At 42.7% G+C, this 22,373-nt stretch overlaps 4 protein-coding genes and 1 pseudogene across 4 annotated transcripts; 1 reads left to right on the forward strand and 4 right to left on the reverse strand.

Annotated features, from left to right (window-relative positions):
• Positions 1–1,054: 1,054 nt before the first annotated feature.
• On the reverse strand, positions 1,055–2,518 carry LOC110065115 (uncharacterized; annotated as a pseudogene).
• A 253-nt stretch (positions 2,519–2,771) lies between these two features.
• Positions 2,772–4,926, reverse strand: LOC110065114 (uncharacterized). Its single transcript, XM_020772210.2, has one exon. The coding sequence runs from the start codon at positions 4,825–4,827 to the stop codon at positions 4,015–4,017; it is 813 nt and encodes a 270-aa protein (XP_020627869.2). The 5' UTR covers positions 4,828–4,926; the 3' UTR covers positions 2,772–4,014.
• Positions 4,927–6,682: 1,756 nt separating this feature from the next.
• LOC110065175 (uncharacterized) lies at positions 6,683–8,595 on the forward strand. The gene has a single exon (XM_020772278.2). It carries the CDS (start codon positions 6,784–6,786, stop codon positions 7,630–7,632), a length of 849 nt encoding a protein of 282 aa, XP_020627937.1. The 5' UTR covers positions 6,683–6,783; the 3' UTR covers positions 7,633–8,595.
• A 1,642-nt stretch (positions 8,596–10,237) lies between these two features.
• LOC110065216 (actin, cytoplasmic-like) lies at positions 10,238–12,652 on the reverse strand. Its single transcript, XM_020772324.2, has 3 exons — positions 12,326–12,652; positions 12,145–12,252; positions 10,238–11,269 (listed from the first exon to the last, which is right to left on the reverse strand). The coding sequence occupies exons 1-3, from the start codon at positions 12,575–12,577 to the stop codon at positions 10,505–10,507; spliced, it is 1,125 nt and encodes a 374-aa protein (XP_020627983.2). The 5' UTR covers positions 12,578–12,652; the 3' UTR covers positions 10,238–10,504.
• A 3,033-nt stretch (positions 12,653–15,685) lies between these two features.
• LOC110065202 (actin, cytoplasmic) lies at positions 15,686–18,575 on the reverse strand. Its single transcript, XM_020772311.2, has 3 exons — positions 18,219–18,575; positions 18,026–18,136; positions 15,686–16,726 (listed from the first exon to the last, which is right to left on the reverse strand). The coding sequence occupies exons 1-3, from the start codon at positions 18,471–18,473 to the stop codon at positions 15,962–15,964; spliced, it is 1,131 nt and encodes a 376-aa protein (XP_020627970.2). The 5' UTR covers positions 18,474–18,575; the 3' UTR covers positions 15,686–15,961.
• Positions 18,576–22,373: the final 3,798 nt, after the last annotated feature.

The raw sequence follows: 22,373 nt of genomic DNA on the forward strand, positions 1-22,373 counted from the left end.
TTTCTCGATCGTTCGTTCGTTTTCTATGATTCTAGCCAAATATGGACCGTCCAGGTCAACACAAACGTGGCCTGTTTCGTTGGGATGCGAGATGACGTGCTTTTGTTAAACAACTAAGAAAAAATATTTATTCTGTTCACGGACACGACTTTGAATCGCCTTGGCTTTGGGATGTTAACCGTGGGAACAGCTATACATATTAATCTGCGATCAGGCGTTGTTTTTTTTTTCACAGGCGGGGCACGGGGACAAAAAGAACGGTCTTTTTTCCCCTTCCCCCATTCTCCACAAAAATCCCCGCCAGATCGCAGGTTATATACATATTTCATTGGCTATATTTCGATTACATTTGCTGATTGGTTCCAGTGGCGACAAATAGTTCAGTTTGTATCCAGCCAAGGTCGAATATTGTTCGGAATCGATGGACTCCGAAGCCAAGGTCGGCTAACTTGTAGACCTCCCAGCCCCTCATTTGCATATCATCATTGCATTTGAATGGTTCCTTTTGTTTCTATATGCTTCGTTAGAAACGTTTAGCGATTATGTTAATAAGTGGCCCGGTTTTGTAAAACCCTTAGGCCCTGTCCACACGTATTCGGATATTTTTGAATCCGCAACTTTTTCTTCCCGGATTCAAAATTTTCCCTGTCCACACGTAGCGTATATATATTCAAATCGAATTCGCCTGTCCACACGCATCCGATGGTGTCCGGATTCACTCTAAGTAGAGAAACTAGGCCCACACGTTGTGCCGCCATATTGGTTTATTGTTCGGTAAGAGACTGGACACGATTTTGCTACGTCACCGGATTCGAAAATATCCGGATTTACCATCCACACGTTATCTAATCTCGTTCCCAGATCTCTTGTGGACGAAGCCGAAATACCCGTTATCGGATTCGTTGCTGATTCAGTTTTTTCCACTGGAGAGCGGATTCACAAGTATCCGGATTCGCTGCCGAATTCGCCGGGTGCGTGTGGACGGAAGCCGTATCTGGAAAATAAAAGTTACGGATTCAAAAATATCTGGATACGTGAGGGCCATAGCAGAAAATGCTAAGCATGAAGTTTGAAGGCAAATGTAAATATTTTTGTTCTATATCGCAGCGTATTAACAAGTCGTAATTTATAGAGAGGATCTTTACTTGCTAACAATAAGTACAGGAAAATACTGGACTTTCTCATTATGTTATATCTGTCTAAAACTTCGGTTTTTGATTTAAAAATGTTGATTTTAGCAATAGACAGGAGATGAAAGTCAGCTAATGAAATCATTCAAGGTGTTAAAAATGTAAAGGCATCAATCGCACCATAGTTCTATTAACTATGATAGCACTCACATAATCTTTGATTACTGCTAGTTTATTGTGTAAATACTCCGTTATTTATTTAGATGACCGAGTTTCCCGGAAAAGAATTTGAAACCACGGCACTTACATAACACTATGTTCTATGTTATGCGGTGTTATGAGATCAGTCTGGGCTACAATGCTTCTATATATTGTATATAATGCATTATATAACACGTATCTTTCAATGTAGCAAGACTACGGATTATTTGATCTACACTAATTAATCATACATCTCTAAACCCTGAGATGAGCACACCCAAAGTCAATTCCTACCTCTTAGTATCTGGCTACAAAATCTAAAGAACGCAGATTGTTCTTATTGATACTTATGTTTGTGAAGTACATGTAGTATTTCTCACGAGAATGGAATAATGTTTTCCTCTGATTTTATGATTTCAACGGCATTACATTGTTTGCATTTCGATTTAAGTGGAAAATGCATCTGAGATAAAGGCATCTAGTTCTCGAGCAAAATCATCCTCATCGGGCATGTTCTTTTCCAAGTCATCCGCCATCTCTCTCAGCTTTTTCACTGCGTCCGGTTCTTTATCCTTCTTTCCTTTCCGAGCTGCATCGATTTCTATCTAGGTGGTTACCAAAGTGTACAGGTCCTATGGTAGGAGAACGGCGTTTAATGCGAAACCGCCAGTATGAACGACCCTGCCTGCTACACTGAGACCTCGAAACAAAGCTTCGCTGCCTTCGCTGGCCGCAATGCCAGCGATCCTGGCTCCAGTATCCAGTATCTTTCTGAATGCAAGCCTGTGCGATCAAAGATCCAGCATTTGTTACTCCTCCGGCAGCCCCCACTCCCAAACCAACCGCACTGAGTATAAGAGAGGCCCCAAACGTAACGAAAGAAAGGCCAAAACCAACTACTTTAAGAACAAATCCGGTAACCGAGGCAGAACTTCCTGCCACCTTTGCGATGTGTACATTATTGTGATGCTCCATTAGTCTATCTGCTAAGGTTCGCAAAGTATGTACGCTTGCTTTTCACTTTGGAATCAAGTCACGGATCATAACCTTAAGTTGCTCGGCTTGTTCTAAAAGCTTGATTTGTTCCACCATGCTGAGACAATCTGTTTTGCCAAAACAACCAGGACTTCAGGAACCACCTTAGAAACCTTTCACCAAATCAGTCTGTTTGCTTGATCAATTTTCTATTGACACACAGATAGTGGGATGACGTAATGGATATAAATGCTATTGTCTGATTCTCGGACACGCATTTGTTATGAGAGCAAATTAAGGGTGCTCCGTGTTCCTATTGGACTCCTATTGAGTGGCATTTTCACTTACCACTTGCCGACAGAAAGGTATACGTTGAGCGCCGGACTTGAGCCGGCTCTACCACTACTGATCTCAAGACTTGGGTATGGAATTCATCTACCCTTCATGACGACTAGAACGAATTGTGTAGTTCGAGTAGAGTAATGACGTTTATTATACAATTTAGGGAAGAAATACAATCCTTAGCAAGAAGGGATGATGAACTTTCATGCTTTCTTGATTTCTAGCTAAGTAGATTTACTCGATCAGGTTACAACTTGTCTGGAGCCGCCTCTATTTCTCGGAAATCATGACACAGGGTATAAATCACTTTTATTTTAGAGTCCTCTATAGCCGTCTGTATTTTTGCGTTGTCAAGCTAGAGGTGAGACGCCTTCCCATACTTTCCCATACTTCGCATAATGATTATGCGGCACTGTGATAGTTATGTCTATCGAGCGTAATAGCAAGATATTTTGTCTTCCAGCGTAAGCAAAATCTTGGGAAATTCCAACTGTTTTCCGTAGCATGCAAAGTGTTTTCTCAACGTCTTCGTCGCCTCATCGAGACGAAACTGATCCTGTACGGTTTAAGAAAGCCTGGTAGCCTATGCTATAAAGTGTCCGACTCAAGTCAAGGTTTCTAGTAAATCTATAGTCACCCTCAATATTACTTTTTCAGGAAAAAAAAAAACACACACTGCTTCCGAATATAGGTGTGCATTTTGAGGAACTAGATAGGGTCTTAACCTTGAAAGCAATGTATGAAAGTATACCCTGCCTCGATAAACGTGCTTCAATGGGTTAAAAATCGAAAAAAAAAATTGTATTTTGTGCTGCCATTGTATTTCAATAACAGCTAGGTATTTACGCCTAATAATACATAGTTTGTCGCTGAGAGTTTTTGACTTGGTTGTATTTTGTGTGAGTCTCAGAAAGACTTCTGATTAACCACGATTGAAGTCACCACCCTCTGTAATACGTTTAGATGACCGAGTTTCCCGAAAAGCACTAGAAACCATGGCGATTTAGTTCACAAAACACTACCGACATGATGTTATGCGATCACGGTTTATGAGATTAGTCTGGTCTACAGTGCTTCTGTAATACGACAAGAATATTGTATACTATACAATATTCTTTCAGTGTATGAAGACTATATGGATTTATTCATCCATACTGTTCTGTAATTAATCATACAGCTCTAAGCCTCGAGATGATCCCATCGTTAAAACCCAGAAGTCTGTTCCTACATTATATCGCTCGATTACAAGATCTAAAGAACGCAAATTCTGATTGTTATGTTCGTGAAGCAATATTTGTCTCGAGAATGGAATAATGATTTCCTCTAAGTTTATGATTTTAACGGCATTACATCTATGTATTTCGATTTACTGAGTGGAAAATGCCTTTGAAATGAAGGAATCTAGTTCTCGAGCAAAATCCTTCTCATTGGGCATGTTCTTTTCCAATTCATCCGCCAGCTCTCTCAGCTTCTTCACTGCTTTTGGTTCTTTATCCTTCTTGCCTTTCCGAGCTCCATCGACTTCGATCGAGTTAGTTACCAAAGTGTACAAGTCGACTGGTAGGAGAATAGCGCTGAATGCGAAGCCGCCAATGTGAGCGACTCTGCCTGCTACACTGAGACCTCGAAATAGAGCTTCACCCCCTTCGCCGGCAGCCGTGCCGGCGATCCTGCTTCCAAATCTCAAGCCAGTTTCCACGAAGTTCTTCAGAATAAAAGTACTGGAAATACCCGCCTTTAATCCATTTCCTACTCTGCTTTTCTGCGCTTCTGTTCCGAATTCTGCTAAGAGCTTTTCAATCGCTTTCGTAGCTTCTCGGTCGTCGTTGATGATTTTCTGAGCGGTGGTGAAAGTATCTTTCTGAATGGAAGCTTCTGCGATCATAGATCCAGCATTTGTTACTCCTCCAGCAGCCCCCACACCCAAACCAACCGCACTGAGTATAAGAGAGGCCCCAAACGTTGCAAAAGAAAGGCCAAAGCCAACTGCTGCAAGAGCAAATCCGGCAACCGCGGCAGAACTTCCTGCCACCTTTGCGATACACACATTATTGTGATGCTCCATTAGTTTATCTGCTAAGACTCGCAGAGTATGTACGCTTGCTTTCCGTTTTGGAATCCAGTCTTGGATCATAGCCTTAAGCTGCTCGGCTTGTTTTGAAAGCTTGCTTTGCTCCATCGTGCTTAGACAGTCTGTTTTCCCAAACAACGAAACCTCGAAGCGGCCACCTAGAAACCTTTCGCCGAATCAGTCTATTTGCTTGATCAAGGTTGCTATTGACAAGCAGATGGTGGGATGACGTTATGAATTTGAATGCCATTGTCTGATTCTTGGAAACTCATCGGTCATAGAGACAAATAAAGGTGCTCTGTTTTCTTATTGAGTAGCATATTCATTCACCACAGATAGGTATATGTCGTATATGTTGAACGCCGGACTTTTGCAGGCTCGACCAACTCAAGACTTCAGTGGGCACGGAAGTTATCTACCCATCATAACGACCGTCTTCTAAGTGTTCTTTAGTCGCTAATAATGGAACTGATATCTTTTGTCCCGTTCATCATGGGACATCGCGGCTCGGTCTTGACAATTGATATCTCGATTCATTTCGTTGTCTCTTGTTTACAGTTTCGTATCTATTCGTACAACAGTTAAAAGTTGATTTAACCTAGACTCTAACCGGGAAATAATTTCCAAGTAAAGTATAAAATTAAATGCATGCGTTCATGCACTTCGAGTTTCCAGAGGATGAAACAAACATTAGAAATGAACATAATCAGGTAAAATGACTAAAAATGCCAACTGGCAGGAGCGATGTAGAAAAGGCTAGCAACTAGGTACTTGCAAAGCGCGACGGAGAGGGAAGGGGCAGATTGTGATTGGATATTAGGGGAAAGAAAGCCTCCCTTTCCCGTTCCTTTTGCGTGTGCTTCCCCTTCGATACACTCCTACGGTACACCCGGTCACCTTTTACACCTGTTACGCAGGGTAGAGAACTGAACTACGGACTAATGAGAACAAGCCATCTGGTGAAAGGGTGGGGGATTAACCCGGGACTTCCGAATTACCAGAACGGCTTGTCCTAATCCACTCCTAAAGCATCTGGCTCCGGGGATCGATAACGCTATCTACCGGATAAATCACTATCCAGTAGATAGCGTGGTTTCTATTCTTAACACTTACGGATATTGGCTAGCGAGGATGACGTTATCCACAATATCTATCCTTTGAACAACTAAGCCCAGGCAAATACTCCGATAGAGACTGGTATTTACTCTTTAATCGCTATTGTTGGTTTTCACATGACGTCACTAAAATTCGAACTACAAAACTATTGATCTTCCTGGGATTTTACTTAATGATGATGTATAAGAGCAGCTGAAAACTAACATTCATACAAATTTTCGCTCCGAAAAAGTATTATTTTAATGTTTTAGATTTCCTCGAGGGATAAATTCACGCTTTTGTAGCAAAACTCAGTGACAGATGTTTCTGCTGGTTTCCGACCGCCATGTTGGTGCCCATACGGATGGGCACCAGCATGGCGTCTCCATACAAATCTCTATAAATTTGAGTAAAAAATTTCTCCGCATATCTCGCATAAGATAAATTGCTGTGAGCAGAGTTTTGGCGAGAGTCTTTGCATATTTACCTTCTTTCATTTCCCAGATTCTGGACTTTATCTATTGACCGGTTTTGATTTTTATTTTGATCTATTTTGAATTGCGTGACACTGAAAACCAACAATTACCGAAAAAGATCAAGTTAAGCATATAACTACCTTGATCTTCTTTTGATATTACGCAACATCACAATTCTCATTCAATATTTTTACCAAGCAGGAGCCATAATCGTCCCCAATTATGGCTCGTGTACCAAGCTGACTCACAGCTTGTGGTCACCTATGGAGCAGCCCCCTAAGCAGACATTCTTTGGGCTCGTCACGCAATCTTCCTCCCCAACGAAGGAAGATTGCGTGACGAGCCCAAAGAGCGTGTGCGTAGGAAGCCACGATTACAAATTTGTTCACATCGAATCGAGGTTGGGACTGCATGGTCATCTCTAAGAGGAAGTACTAGATGCAAAATTAGACGCTATCAAAACAAAGCAACATAGCGGTTGCAACGTTCCAGTATGGCACTGAAGGAAGAGAACCCAGACGATCTTGTCATTTGCTCGACAGAGCTGACATCTAGTATACAACAGTGGTCGGTTAAACGCCGAGAAACCGTTGAAACGCTGCGAAGCTTGGCAGACGAGCTCATGGAGCATTACAAGAATGTCCATATCGCCAAGGTGTCGGGTTCGTCGGCTTCTATCGGCGGATTCGTTATGCTTGCGACTGGTTTTGGTCTCGCTCCTGTCACTTTAGGGACTTCACTCATTCTCTCAGCCGTTGGAGGAGCCATCTGCGCCGGAGGAGGCGCGACTGTTGCTGGTTCTAGCATCGTACAGACGAAAATTTTCAAAACAAAGCTTGCAGCTGCACAGGAAATTATCGACGCCGATCGCAAAGCTCAGGAACCTGTTCAAGAACTCCTGGACGATCTTTATCGCCAAGTGTCCAAGAAATCATTGGGCAGTATGAAAAATCAGCTCGCGTGTAATTTAAGCGTGGCTTTGCTAGTTAAAAACCTCGTTGATGTGAGCAACGGGATGCATTTAACCGGCGTTAGTGTTGCTTCGACAGTAGCAAGCGAGGGAGCTGACGGATTACTCAGATCCATTGGCATAGCGGGTAACACTGCACGGATTGGAATATTCGCAGTTAGTGTAGTGCTTCTCCCTCTTGACATTTATACAATGGTGAAGTCATTGACGGAAATCGATTCGGTTCGAAAAGGAAAGAAAGAAAGCGAGCCGGAGGCAGTGAAGAAACTAAGAGATCTGGCAGATAATTTGGAGAAGGAAATGGACGAAATACTTCGGGCTGTCGACGAGTTCCAGCAAAGTGAAATGGCCTCGAAAATGGCCCAAACTTAATATCTTTGCTGATATAAAGAAAAAACTCAATAAAGAAACGCAGTTTGGTGCGTGGTGGTAACTGTAGTGTGTGGACGATATTGAGGATCAAGGGCATTTTATACCACATGAACATCAATAATTTTTATTCACAATTTATATTTAAAAATACTCGCAGTTCTATTATGAACTTGCAGGGAACCGTCAAAATAAGGGAATAAAGCAAGATAGTAGACGGAGATTACATATTAAAGCAGCTTTAGAGGCATTTAGATCCTTGAGTAGTTGCGACGGATTCGTCGAGTGAGCACGATTTCCATAAATATAACTATTGACGAGTGAAGATTTGCATATTGAGATACAAGTGTCAATACGTCACCAAGGCATCCTTGGAAACGGCGAAGAATTGGATAAAAATAGACACCTTACACAATGGCAGGAGAGGGTTAACTGCTGTACCAGCTATGATAAACAAATGAGCTGCCAAAAATGTTGCCACCTGTCTGTACTTTATTGTTCAAACGACAAGAATTGTTGGTTAATTTTAGTTACGTAATTATATGAGCTATCTGAATTGTGATGTGACTGCATGGGGACAAAGGAGCGGTCTTCTCTTGAGCGTCGAAAGTGATTCGCATTTGCTTTGGTTTTATTATGCTATTTGATTGGTTCACAAAACTCCCGCCACTTCCTTATCCAATCAGAAGTGAAACCGAAACAAACCGTGTCTAGCTCACACACGTTTCCCTGCGCTTTTTCGGATATGTGTATTTGCTTCAAGTTTTGATTGGTTCACTGTAATGTGTGTATCTGTTCAAACGATTACCTTGGTTTTGCTTGCCGACACTCAGTTGAAAACCATTCTATAGTATAGAGAACCGCCTAAACCCTATGTTTTTCTTTTCAAAGTCTGTGCATTGTCCGCCATATTTGAGAAAGTAAATTACAATATGATTACAAATATCAAATCTACGAGACAAGGAAGCCCAGAGGAAGGTATTTTTTCTACCACGTTCACGTTGCTTTATTAGGTACCATTAAGCTCCTTAGCCAGTTGTTACCCAGTTTTTAAGCCTGTTACCTGTCCTGTTGTCCCGGGGGGGGGGCGGGGGGGGGGCGGGGGGGGGGGCGGGGGGGAGTCCATGTAAAAAGGACGGGGATGTTCGTCGAAAATTTTGAACTGAAACAACCCCTAAGAGGTTAGCCTGCGAACGCAGACGTATTTCCGGCTGTCGCTTGTCTCCGCAGAAAAATAACGTTTGCGAACCCGAGTCAGGGAACGATTTCTGTGACGTAGGAATTTTAAGCCAATCACAGTTTAGCTCAAGTAACCCCAGAACTACTGCGCGAGGTATTCGCTGCGAGGAGCACTCGAGTTTCATTGTATCATGGAATCTGATTGGCCAAAGAGAAACAAAAGTCATTACGTCACAGAAATCGTTTCCTGGCTCGGGTTCGCAGACGTTATTTTTCGGCGGACACAAGCGAGAGCCGGAAATACGTCTGCGTTTGCAGGCTACTAGGAGGTACCAAGATCCTGTTCTGTGGGGTGGCTTTCATAACTTTCAAAAGCGATAAAGACGATCGATTGCTTCAGATGCCTTCTACTCGTGAAGTTTATGAAAGAATTGTCATAAATCTCTATCCTGTTTAACAGGAGTTGTTCATTATACCCTACAAGCTACCGCAAAAGCTCTCACTGTGGATCTTTTGAGCCCGAACACTCTTAAGAGGCACCAAAACCGCTTTTTAACCCCCCCCCCCCCCCGCCCCTGAAAGGTACGACGAGCAACGTCGTCCCTTTCATATGAAAGTCCCTCCCGTGCCTGTTGTCTTGATATTCCACCGAAAATGAGGTGACTGTCGTGGGGTAACTGACAGTTGCATTACACGTGTATACATGTCCGAAATTACTTGGAGGAAAGGCTATCGTAAAATCACGATGATACCTGCTCCTGAAAATTTCTCGACGAAAAACGTCTCAGACCCAACTCGGCTCTTCCGATAACAAGCTATTTCGAATACAAGTCTGAGGCCCCAATTGTAAGAGACGTTTTGTGTTTAATGTCAGACATCCAGTAAGTTCAGAGAAATTGTTTTGTGCTTGATATCCGGCATTATGTCACGACTGTTTCGATTTTCGACGCAAAATTTAATCCGACAAGAAACCCCTCAGAAAAAGTCACTTAACATAGTTTGAACAGTAATAAGCTCTGCCAAGAGAGCACGAAGCAAACGAAAGTCCACCAGAACAAAAAAAAGGCCAAGAGAGTAGAAAACATCTCTGTTATGAAACGTCTTTTAAAAATCAAAACATATAAATGACTTTTCGCCATATTTCCCGCCGTGTCGTCTCTGGTAGTTTCGAGAGAGTTGCTTGGGCTGTCCACGCGTCGTGCGAGTAACATTCGCGGAAGAACTGGGTACCATGTCTAAAAATAACTTGGGAGGGATTACGTTTAGTATAAGGCCTCAATGGGGGATTCAGTCTCTTCCCTTGATAATCTCCTGGTTGTAGCCTTGCTGGCTACTTTACTCCACAACTCCCAATTTACAGAGAGCGCCTCATAATTCTGAGATGGCGGTGAAGAATTGCAAGTGGTTCCATTCAGATATTTGGACTGCATTTCTAGACGTTCCGTTTATTTCGAAAATTTTCCGGTCTGTCGAGTGAAAATTGACTTTACATTTGCATTCTGACCGAAATTTTCGTAATTTTTGTGAGGATGGTAACGGTTCTAATCAGCAAGTTCTAATCAGCTTGGCCGCCACGTCTTAGTGAGTTCACTCTGCCGGGATTGGTTGCAATCCCTGCACTCAACACAAATTATGATATTTTTAAACTAAATAATATTTTTGTTCGTGAACAGAGTATGGAAAAATATAATTCTAACTAAGCACATTTGTGCTCGACAAGTGCAGGACCAGATTCGTCATATTCTTGTTTAGTAATCCACATGGACTGAAAATCGGACATCGAGGCCAAGATCGATCCACCAATCCAGACGGAGTATTTACGCTCAGGAGGAGCAATGATCTTGATCTTCATTGTGGGGTGAGCTAGAGCTTTCTGCATTCTCTCAGCGATTCCTGGAAACATGGTGGAACCACCAGCTAAGACAATGTTGGCGAACAGGTCTTTTCGGATTTCCACGTCGCACTTCATGATGGAATCGTAAGTGAGCTTATGGATACCGGTTGAACCGGAGGAACCGGTTTCAGTCATGGAAGGCTGGAACAGCGCTTCAGGACATCTGAAACGCTCGTTGCTAATGGTGATGACCTGTCCGTCGGGTAGCTCGTAACTCTTCTCCAAGCTGGAGCCGGAGGCAGCAGTCTGCATTTCTTGCTCGAAGTCGAGAGCAACATAGCAAAGTTTTTCTTTGATGTCACGCACGATCTCACGCTCGGCTGTGGTGGTGAAGGAGTAGCCACGCTCGGTCAGAATCTTCATGAGGTAGTCTGTCAGGCTGCTGCCGGCCAAGTAAAGACTAAGAACATTTGGGCGAATGGCAAAACCGTTGTGGACAGGAACTGCGTGACTAATACCATAACCACTCTCCAGGACGATGCCATCTGTACGGCCCGAGCTGTACAGAGACAACACGGGGGCTAGGGCTAAATACATTGCTGGCGAATGGAAGGTCTCGAACATGATCTACCCAAAGAAAAATAAATAGAAATCTATGTGAGGACGACCTTGCAATGTAAGCTCAATGTTAGCTATCATTAGAACAAGATGTCACGCAACCAAGCTGAAAAACGATATCCCACAAAATATCGTAATTTTTAAACGAAGTAAATATGGTCGTCGCTTTTCTTTGATCTACGAAAATACATGTTACAACACAAATTTAAGACACCGTACTGAAATTGCCAATTTAAACCGAAACATCGTGCCCGAGGCCATCTGACTGAAAACCTAAAACAGCCGTCCTTATTCCCGGCATTCCGAAGCAGTGAGGTCTTTATGGTCCTTTATGGTCAAAACAAGGCCACCTGCAGCCTCATCCGCCATTCAAAGGCCAGGTCACTGAACAGACAACTTAAAGGTTGTGCTCTTAATAACTCAAGTTTGTACGATTCCCATACGAACACAGTATTTCCGAGAATGATAGCTAATGACAAGAGATTATGAACGCTCTTGCTATAAATAATTAGTTGTTTTAACGGGTTATGCTTCCACGCACGTCTCTGGCAGTCACGCAATCTTACTTTTCGTCACGTGATGCTGAACAGCAAATTACTTTTTTTCGTCTGTATACGAAAAGCCTTTCAAAGGAAATTATACAATGACTCTATAAAAACCTGGCGACGTTATCAGTACCACTCGATAAATAAACGAGTTGAAGAAAATGAATAAAAATACTGGAATAACCCGCACCCGACATTAACAACTAGTCTAGAGCCTATTTTGCCAGACTTCAGAAAATGTAGCTTCTTCTCGCACGGGTTTTTATTGTAGCCAACGCCATGTTGCATTTACTGAATGGACCAAATCACAAATAAACCTGCACGAATCATGAATTTTACCTGGGTCGTCTTTTCTCTGTTGACTTTCGGGTTAAATGGAGCTTCAGTCAGCAGAACTGGGTGTTCCTCGGGATGAACACCTAGTTTACCAAACGTGTAACGCCAAAGCTACGATGAAATATTCACAATCAGTTACAAGCACTGCCACAGCTCTGCCTGATCAAATCTTAGTTCAACTAACCATCTCCATATCATCCCAGTTGGTTATGATCGAGTTCTTGATGGGAAATGAAAGATCCAGATTACAACTCGAGAACAGAGCATCCTTTCCGATGAACGGGTCATCTCGATCGGCTACTTCTTGAAATTTAGCGGATTCTGGATAGCCAACAACAGAAGTTAAAACTGTATGGGGAGTTTCTTCCTTGGCAAATCCCGCCTTAATGGTATCTGATCCATTGTCCAACACCACGGCTGTTTTGTTAGCCGACATTTCGATCGTGCGACTTCAATTTCTGAGCAAAACAACTTTGGTCCGTGTTCCGCTAGTCTCCTACGCAAACGCACTGTGGGCTCGTCACGCAATCTCCCCTCCACTCACTTTGGAGGGGGAAGGAAGATTTCGTGACGAACCCAAAACCCGTTAGTGTGGCTTGTCCCGCAATCTTTTGTTTGTCATGGAACGTATGCTCACAGAGATTCACGCATGCCTCAGGGAAGGGGGTACTCTAAACAGACTACAGAGGGAGGATATGCCTGAAAGGGATGCGTTCTTTCGGTTGGAGGTATTTCAAAGGGTATGGATTTCCCTAGGCTCGATTTTCCAAACTGAAGTTCAGAAAGAAAATTGTCAGGTGATTATACTTTGATAGTGGCTTTTAAAATATCTAGAACAGAGATACCTAAATGGCTGATTCAACCAAGAATTTTAAGGGGCTACTGGTAAATTTTCCAGGTCTGTGAAAGGGATGCCATCTTCTATAGACAGTATATCAATCGTTACCCTTTTATTTTGAGTCTGGGACAGAAAAAGTAAGAGTTCGGGGCGGAACTCCCACGTTTAAGTGTTTGATAGCTACCGTAAATATTCGAATTAGCGCCCGGGGAGCGCTTATTCGAGGAGGACGCTTATTTAATTTTTCCCAAATCGTAGCCTGACATGATCATTTTTTTAAATGTATCATCTGCGCGTAAACACAAACATAAGCTGTTTATTGACATAAAAACCTGATCCCAAAGTTTAAATCGCGGCACCGTTAGTATTTAACGTGTTCAACGTGTCCACTAAACGTGTTCACAAACTGAAACAATGTACAAATCTAATACTACATGACGAAAACTATATACCCTTTGTTGTCTCATTACTCGCCCACAAAATGGGGGAAGGGGAGGGGGCGCTTATTTGAGAGGGCGCTTATTTTAAATTTCGGCCGATAGGAGGGGCGCTTATTCGAAGGGGGCGCTTATTCGCGCGGGAGGGGGGGGGGGGGCTAATTCGAGGATTTACGGTACTGGGTTTAAGTCCTCTACCGTTGTCCGAGACTGTAAACTTACCCTAACACTTTGCATTTTTCTGTTTTTCTGCCACATCCCACAAGTGGAAGTGTATAAGGCCGATACACACGAGGGGTTTTGCTTCAGGAGCATGCTCCAAGGTCAATTTGCACGACTAGTCCACACTGGGAAGCATAGTGTGGGAGCTTGCTCCATATTATTGTACACACGAAGGAGCGTTTTCAAGTTTGTTTAATTTCCCCCGGGATCTTGCTCCCAAATATTTAACCGGTTTAATGCTGTAGGAACATTTTGTAGTGTGGAAATTCTGCTCCCGGGAATGAACTGCGCCCACGAAATCGTTGGTACACACGGGGAAGCTTTGCTCCCGGAGCGTGCCCCTGGAGCAAAACCCCTCGTGTGTATCGGCCTTGATACTTCGTTGGGTACCCTTCCCCCGCCGCCCTGATCGCTTGCCTGGAAGTTTTTACCCCTATAGTGGCGCTAAATGGTAACGTTCCGTAGCTCTAAAATAGACGCTACAAAGGTAACTCTCTCAAGTGGACACCACAATAAGGCGGACACATCCTCATAGCAGACATGCTGTCTCGCTTGTCCCGACTAATTCACTTGTTTTTCTGTGACTCAACTAGCAACTGTCTTCAAAGTGGACATCTCTCTCAGGTGGACAGCTAGACTCGTTCCCGACTGTAAGTATTAGAGAGAGATGAAGTTTGGTTTCTACAAGAAAAATGGTCTGAAAGGGAGCTAAATGGGAATGGTCTTTAGAAAAAATATATATTGCTTTTTATCTCTCTCAAAGCTATTTCAGGTCTGAAAAAAGGTGATCATTTTTTGGGTCACGTATGAAATATAATATGGAAAGTTTTATATCTTGGGACGAAACAGAACCTATACAAATAGATCCTGTATTGGGGCGAAACACATTTTCTTTTACACACCTTAACTTACGCTTATTTTGGATGACAGGAAAAAGTACGAGCGGGGTAGAAAGATGTGCGAGTATTATTCGTTCATAATGAAATTAAAAAGAGACCCTTCTTTGTTTTTCTTAAGATCTATAAAGGTTGTTCCCTTTAAATAAGGTGTCTTATCAGCCAGAGAATATATTTCCCCTTGATTAAGTATGGTAGAAATATGGACGGGTTTGATGGCTTCAGTGGTGCAACCTCAGTTTCGCTTCTTCGACCCCACATGTTAACCTAGCCTCCCACGAAGACATTCTTTGGGCTCGTCACGCAATCTTCCTCAGCTAAATGTCACACCCCTTCGTCAATTCACAGTCCGCAATCTTGGAGACAAATAGCAATTAATACAAACGCTAAGGATAGAGGTTGTTGCCGAGGAATTCCAAACGGCGCGGCCCTGAACAGGGAAAGAAACAGGAAAATGGAGACAAGACGGAAAGCAGAAAATATTCACGCCAGGATGACGTCTAATGAAAGCACACGGAGGCGAAACGCGAGAGTCGTTCGCGCATGCCTGACGCACGTGCAACTCACACTTCACCTCTACCCTTTGGTAAATGGTTTCACGTCACACGCTTAACTTTGAAAGACGAACTTTTTACAGGATGATAAAGTTTCATGTTCTTTTAATCCGTCGGAAAAATAAGACGTGTCACACAAAATATCTCGGGGAAAAAGTATTTGCAACAAAAAATCGCACGAAACTTGAGCCATATCTGTTATGCAATATTCCATTTCCCAACCATCTAACCCGAAAGATTTTTTTGTTTTTGGTATCCCTTATCTTGTAAAACACGTTCATATGGGACTAACATTCACTTGTCGCATAACACGATCTCTACATAAAAAACAAAACACGCGCGTTTATTCGTAATGCACTCGCGCAATCAGTACGCAAAGAACTAGCCTGCGAGCAGCGAGCAGGCTCACCTTTGAGTCACGCGCGCGAGTAGTGAAGAGCAAAGCGATCTGGCGGGAAGGAGTCTGCCTTCGCCGTTCGATTTCGTGTTCGCGGCTACGCCTCGCGCGCTTGTGCTCCAACGTGAGCCTGCTCGCAGGCTATCAAAGAACCGACCCTCGCGCGTCTCTCTTCCCTTCACAATAAGGACACAAGAACGTTGATGGAAACATAAATTATATAATTTTTCCAAAAATCAATCTAACAATTATGTCGCATCTTACAAGATTCGGAGAGAGGAAAGGCATTAAAAGAAACACATTTGAAACATGTTATTTATATGTTGTTTAAACTCAAAAACATCTATCACAACTGAAAATAAAACGCCACTGAGCGGAAAAGTTTACAACTGTTCAAGTGTCCTGTCAAAGTTCTGGCCCGAACTTTGACCAAATATAGTTCCAGTCGTTTGGAAAAAGACCTGGAAAAAATGTTCTTAAAAGCATTTTCGGTGAACGATTGCGGGGCCGGATTCATCGTATTCTTGCTTGGAAATCCACATCTGTTGGAAGGTCGACAGCGAGGCCAAGATCGATCCTCCGATCCATACAGAGTATTTACGCTCAGGAGGAGCAATGATCTTGATCTTCATTGTGGGTGGAGCAAGAGCAGTGATTTCTTTCTGCATTCTGTCAGCGATTCCTGGGTACATGGTGGAACCACCAGACAACACTGTGTTGGCGTATAAGTCCTTACGGATGTCCACGTCGCACTTCATGATGGAATTATATGTGGTCTCGTGGATACCTGCAGATTCCATTCCAAGGAAAGAGGGCTGGAACATGGCCTCGGGACATCTGAAGCGCTCGTTGCCAATGGTGATGACCTGACCGTCGGGAAGCTCGTAACTCTTCTCCAAGCTGGAGCTTGAGGCAGCTGTACCCATCTCTTGTTCGAAGTCGAGAGCAACATAGCAAAGTTTTTCTTTGATGTCACGCACGATCTCACGCTCGGCTGTGGTGGTGAAGGAGTAGCCACGCTCGGTCAGAATCTTCATGAGGTAGTCTGTCAAGTCCCTGCCGGCCAAATCGAGACGAAGGATGGCATGGGGAAGAGCGTAACCTTCGTAGATGGGAACTGTGTGGGTTACACCGTCGCCGCTATCCATAACAATTCCTGTTGTACGACCAGAGGCGTAGAGAGACAACACAGCCTGGATAGCTACATACATAGCTGGAGCATTGAAAGTCTCGAACATAATCTGTAAGATACATTTTAAAATATTTGTACAATTTGTACATGTTTACTTATTTATTTTCACATTTATAATTTCTTTATGTCGTGTCCCCAATTAGCAACAATTGTAAATACATGTACCCCATACACTTTAATAAAGGTTTCAGTGGCGGATCTAGACCTAGCGTTAAGGAAGGGGAGGGGGGAGGGCGGTTTTGTTTTGCTTGCCCTGCCAGCTTTTCTTCCTTCTGTGATTGTGTTTTTTTTTTACCCAAAATAAGGGGGGAAGGGCCCTCGGGCCCCTTCCCTAGATCCGCCACTGGGTTTTGCTGTTGCTGTTGTTGTAAACAACAAAACGTAATCAAATTAGAGAATAACACAAAGGTCCCCTTAACTAGCAACGTGGAGGAATGGCAATAAGGGGATTTTTTCCCAACCCCAGAAATTAGAAAATCTCGCAAATGACAGTAAAAATTAAACAGCTATTGAATTGAAGTTTTGGCTATGTATTCCATTATTCTTTACTTATTTATTTAACAGTATGTTAAGATTAGGTTCTGTCTATTCGCGCGCGCGCGCGCGTGTGTGTTAAGGGATCACCAGCAACAAATATTGAAATAAATATTAAGTCGTTGACAAGAAACTTCGGCTTAGTACGGTGAAAGTCAATTCTCTCTGTTTACTTGCGTCCGCAATTCGTGAAAAACATTTTAAAAACACGAAAAACAACACTGATCTATCTATCTCTTCAGTTATCCAGTCGTTTCTGAATCTGACCAATCATGAGTAAGTCCAACCAAATAAGGCAACAACGAAATTCAGTTTTCAGTCGTATTCGGCGTGTCACGAACACTCTATTTTGCGACAACAAAATCATTTAACACTGCGATAATCTAAATTGTTTATTCTGTTATTCGAAAACGCAATTGCCCTTTTGTTTTTTGTTAAATTGACCATTACTGAGCGATTAGTTCAGGTTTACAATAAACTATTACCGAGTCCGTGGTTTTTTGTTCAAAGGGCGATTTCTTTCACCGAGAGAGTACAATTTCTTTTTGGCATGACAGAAAGGGGTCAATTAATCTTTCAAGCAAATATGCTGGCGTCCGCAAATAAACAACGAATTTGATTTAACTTTGTACACCAACTATAATTAACATTAGTGTCGTTTTATTTTCTAGAGGATAAGTGCACTAATTTCACGATTTAGGTCTGTTCGAAAGATAAAATGGATTATTTCTAAGTTTCGGGTACTTGAGCGTGTCGTCTGTTCATTACAGGCGACAAAAAGTAAAGGGATACAAAACAGACGCAAAGAACACACCTGGGTCATCTTTTCTCTGTTAGCTTTTGGGTTGAGCGGAGCTTCTGTCAGCAGAACTGGGTGTTCCTCGGGAGCTACACGCAGCTCGTTGTAGAAGGTATGATGCCAGATCTGAAATTAGGCAAAATCACCATAAAATAAAATCTATGAAATAAATATTCGATAATTTCAGCAATAAATTTGGATTAGGTACCTTCTCCATGTCATCCCAGTTGGTGACGATACCGTGTTCGATGGGATATTTCAGAGTCAGAATACCTCGCTTGCTCTGAGCTTCATCGCCGACGTACGAGTCTTTCTGACCCATACCAACCATCACGCCCTGATGTCTTGGACGACCAACGATGGAGGGAAACACTGCACGGGGAGCATCGTCTCCGGCAAAACCGGCCTTGCACATACCGGAGCCATTATCCACAACCAAGGCAGCAACGTCTTCATCGGCCATTTTTGTTTGCTTGGCAGAAAATCAAAAGTACCAGCTACACAGGTGTGTAACAATCTAGTGTCTCTCTCTATGGACAACCACACAGAAGTGATAGGCGTGTCAAGATGCTATAGCTTATGAACCTCAGCTACAACCACAGGATAATTTCTTTCGCCTTATTTGGTCATAATTTCAGCTAGTTTTAACCATTGTCCATTCAAAACATTCAACTGGAAAAAACCTGAAAGGCGAGTGACACAAATGACGTAACAACAACGCCGGTCCTCTTTTGCTGTTGCTATGGTGAAAGTCTACAGCACGCGTTATCAACTTATCGCCTTTTAGAAAACCGACTCCAGTTATAGCAAGTACTCGGGAATTTTCTTTAGAAGGCGATGCGAGGCTTGGAAAGAACAAACCAGAATTTAAATCTCCTATCCAGTCAGCCTTTCCAGTGTGTCACATGCCATATACGGTTATACTGAAAATTTTCCGCCCTGAAATTTGTCAAATTCAGAAACATTCCACTCACATGGTAATTGCTCAGTTGATAAATAAAATACATGACCTTTCCGATCGAGTGGCTTGGGACAGGCGCGTGCATGAAAAACACGCGAACTTCTCGGAGGAGAACCGAAACAAACATCTAGAAAATGTATTTTACGAAAAGAGATACTTTTTAAGAATCATTTTGCTACGATTCATGAAAAATTCTATATATGCATTTTCCTACGCGTAAGGTTTTTCTGAAAGCTTCGACAGAGCAGATAAGCGTAAATATGAGACTTCAAAGAATATGACAAAACACTGCAAGTCCACGCACGTGTTGTTTGAAACGAGGGAAGAGAGGGTGGGGTAATTATTTGTCTGCATCAGACAAAAAAAAATGCTCTTTCTATCGCCCAATTGCTGTTAAAACACTGCAAATCGACCCTCATTTGTTCTTCTTAGACATCCTGCTGTTTTAAATAGACCTTACACGCAAAAACAATGAACATTTCCTGATTAAAGGAATATAAGAAGATCTTCTCATCAACAGATAAACGCCGCCGGTAAACTCCGTTTAGGATACCTTCCACCGACAACACCCAGAGTGTTACAGGTCACGCATTTGTCATTTGATAGACTGTGTCTGATGGAAAATACTCAACAGCAAGGGAAGCGAGCATGATGCATTTATGAAGCTATTCCGGTCTAGTTTTCTGTAATTTTGGCGAGCTTTCTGGAAAATTTCAAAAGTCTTCTTTACTACTCTTGCAAAGCAAACTTCTCAGAAACATTTTCTAGAATTGATTGTGTCGACAAGCGCCGACAAGCTAAGAACGTTGCTTCCTTGTCAACAAACACTGTGCGTAAATGTCTGACGCTTTTTAAATAAACTGTTTCTTTAGTTGTCGATGTTGAAGATCCCCTGTATGATTGGATCTAGGTGACGGAATTTTACTATAATATGGACAACGACCGGCGGGGATTTACTTAGCCATACAAGAACATAATACTTTGCATATGCTCGCGTGACTGGTGAGAATTCACCGTTTAACGCGTGTTAGACAACCGTTCTAAGTAATTACTACTCCGTCTGTGCTGGACGTAATCAGTCCGATCGAGCGTTGAGTTTCGTATACTGTCGGCTGCTTGATTCTCTTTACATTCTGTGTTTGCTTCTTCATTTTTAGGCTTGGCCTCTCTGGTAAATGATTTTCTCTGGATCCAGATAAATTTATATACTAAAAGAGACAGCGCCTTGTGTTGTTTTATACCGCCCTGTAACCCACACATACCTGCAACCCTTGAGGAAGGGGGGGGGGGGGGGGGGAGGGAGATAGCATAAAGTCCGCCGGAGCCGGGACGATCACACCTCGAATCACCCCTATCCGGTGGAGACTTCTAACTGCAGAATATGCATACAAGGACGGGTAACCCGAAAACGCTGACCGCGGTCCGCGGACCCCCACAACGGACCGGTCCATGGACTACCCCTACGGACCCCCTCTACGGACCACCCTCAAATAGTGTAAAAATAACCAAAAAAAGATTTTACCTATGGGTAGTCTAATAGATTCAGACTCGTGTCGGTGTTACACTGTGCAAATGTAACAGACTTGGATTTTTAACACCCCATCCTCCCTCCCAAAAAAATGCCTAAAAGCTGTTTTCAGCGTAAGGGGATGCCGATGGTAAGAAGGAAAGTACTTACCTTCCATTCGTGCCTCAATCTGGCTATGGAAGATATACTTTTAGGCCGTTTTATTCTTGTTTGTATCTGTTATTCCGCTGAGCAAATTGTGAAGCCTGGAACGAGTTCACGAACCCACAGGATAATGGGCAAAATGGCAGGGAAGCCTCGAAATTTGTGTTCTTTCTCCTCGGAGGCTTCCCTGTACGCGTCTTTCGTATACTTTATGGCCACAGCAAAGGAAATGGCAATGTGTAATGATATAAATTACACCCGAGCCTGAATCCAGGTCAGTTTACATTTGCACAATGTAACGTTCGAAATTTCGCCGTCACGAGTAATCTACTAGACAAGCCGTAACTGAAATACTTTTTTAATTTATCATTTTTATTATACTTTGGGGGTGGTCCGTAGAGGGGGTCCCTAGTGGGAGTCCGTGGAACGGTCCGTAGGGTAGTCCGCGGACCGGGGGTCAGTGTTTTCGGGTTACCCTACAAGGACAATATGTATGCAAATAATCTTTCGCAAGCCCATTGTGAGCCACTTCATCGTAGTAAAAATATTTCAGTGGTATAAAACCTCACGGAAATTTTTTTGCATTAAGACGGAATACACCAGAAGTTCGAGTAACAAGTGGACAAAAACCTAGTGCCAAGATTATTTACATCGTGTTGCAAACTTCTGTACGACTGTTTTAAATATCCTCTCAAAAAAAAATCATTTCTAGCAACACCAAACGTCGGAAACGAATGTTGAACTTCGTATGAAACACTTGGAAGTACTGGTGAAATGAAACTGATGTTGAAATCTTGGCTGTGTTTGCACAAGTTCTCTGAACTTTGAAATCTATTTTCTCTTGTTCCCATGGGATATTGTTTTCGGTGTTATTTCAGGCAATTGTTTATGTATTTAGCTTTAAGAACATGTAAAAATAACTGTAAAATACTTAAAATTATTCTGGTACCAGATTTTTGTCTACTAAAACCTGAAATTGCTCGATTTTCTATCGGACTTTGTCTCAAATCCTTTGTTAAAGTTAAGTTCGCATTGCCGTCGTGGTGGTGGTTTGCCTAAACTTGTTAATGAATTATTTACCGACGGACATGGATTAGAAATTCGATCGCATTTGTTGAATTTCTGGGAAAACCTCAAGTCCGGGAAATACCGCATCATTAGAAACCTTTAGATCCACGTTTACCGCAGACGTCTAACCGCGGTTTGAGGCCAGACGTTTTGCTGTTTGCCGTTCGGACGTTAGTCGATTTGGATCGGAGTAAACTGGAGTGAATAGAAATCACCCTGATAGTGCATTGTAAATTGTCAAAATAACGCAAAGAATCATAAAACACACATTCAACTTAGGCTACCGCCACAATGGATTTCCACTTAGGATCAGTGCCTTTCTGCAAACAAAGACAAAACTCTACGAAATTGCTTATTCGCCTAAAAATTATAACCAATTTGTAGAAAGAAAAGGGTTGCTTTATTCGATTTCAGCATTTGTACGTGGCATAGCTTGAGGTACCTCTTGACGTTCAAAATATGAGTCGAAAATTTCAAACGTAACGTCTGGACCTGCTCACGTGACCCCTAACGGTTCGCCGTTCGCGGGAAACGTTGATCTAAAAGTCTCGGTTACAAAACACTCGCGCGTGCCAAATATAGGTCCGCAATGCGTACTTGAAGCTGGGCAAATGAACCTTGCGCATGAGCCTTGCGCATGCAGCCTGGTAAACACTCAAACA

This window comes from Orbicella faveolata, unplaced genomic scaffold (assembly GCF_042242905.1).
Source record: "Orbicella faveolata isolate gen_17 unplaced genomic scaffold, um_ofav_v1 contig_2, whole genome shotgun sequence".
Lineage (NCBI taxonomy): Eukaryota > Metazoa > Cnidaria > Anthozoa > Scleractinia > Merulinidae > Orbicella > Orbicella faveolata.

What these genes read in the sequence shown, in the direction of transcription:
- LOC110065114 (XM_020772210.2), bottom strand. Translation starts at nt 4,827, where the DNA reads ATGGAGCAAAGCAAGCTTTCAAAACAAGCCGAGCAGCTTAAGGCTATG.
- LOC110065175 (XM_020772278.2), top strand. Translation starts at nt 6,784, where the DNA reads ATGGCACTGAAGGAAGAGAACCCAGACGATCTTGTCATTTGCTCGACA.
- LOC110065216 (XM_020772324.2), bottom strand. Translation starts at nt 12,577, where the DNA reads ATGTCGGCTAACAAAACAGCCGTGGTGTTGGACAATGGATCAGATACC. An exon ending in ACTGGGATGATATGGAGATG is followed by an intron (nt 12,253 to 12,325) that starts GTTAGTTGAACT and finishes ATTTCATCGTAG; the next exon opens with CTTTGGCGTTACACGTTTGG. An exon ending in ACAGAGAAAAGACGACCCAG is followed by an intron (nt 11,270 to 12,144) that starts GTAAAATTCATG and finishes TTCTTTGGGTAG; the next exon opens with ATCATGTTCGAGACCTTCCA.
- LOC110065202 (XM_020772311.2), bottom strand. Translation starts at nt 18,473, where the DNA reads ATGGCCGATGAAGACGTTGCTGCCTTGGTTGTGGATAATGGCTCCGGT. An exon ending in ACTGGGATGACATGGAGAAG is followed by an intron (nt 18,137 to 18,218) that starts GTACCTAATCCA and finishes GCCTAATTTCAG; the next exon opens with ATCTGGCATCATACCTTCTA. An exon ending in ACAGAGAAAAGATGACCCAG is followed by an intron (nt 16,727 to 18,025) that starts GTGTGTTCTTTG and finishes TGTATCTTACAG; the next exon opens with ATTATGTTCGAGACTTTCAA.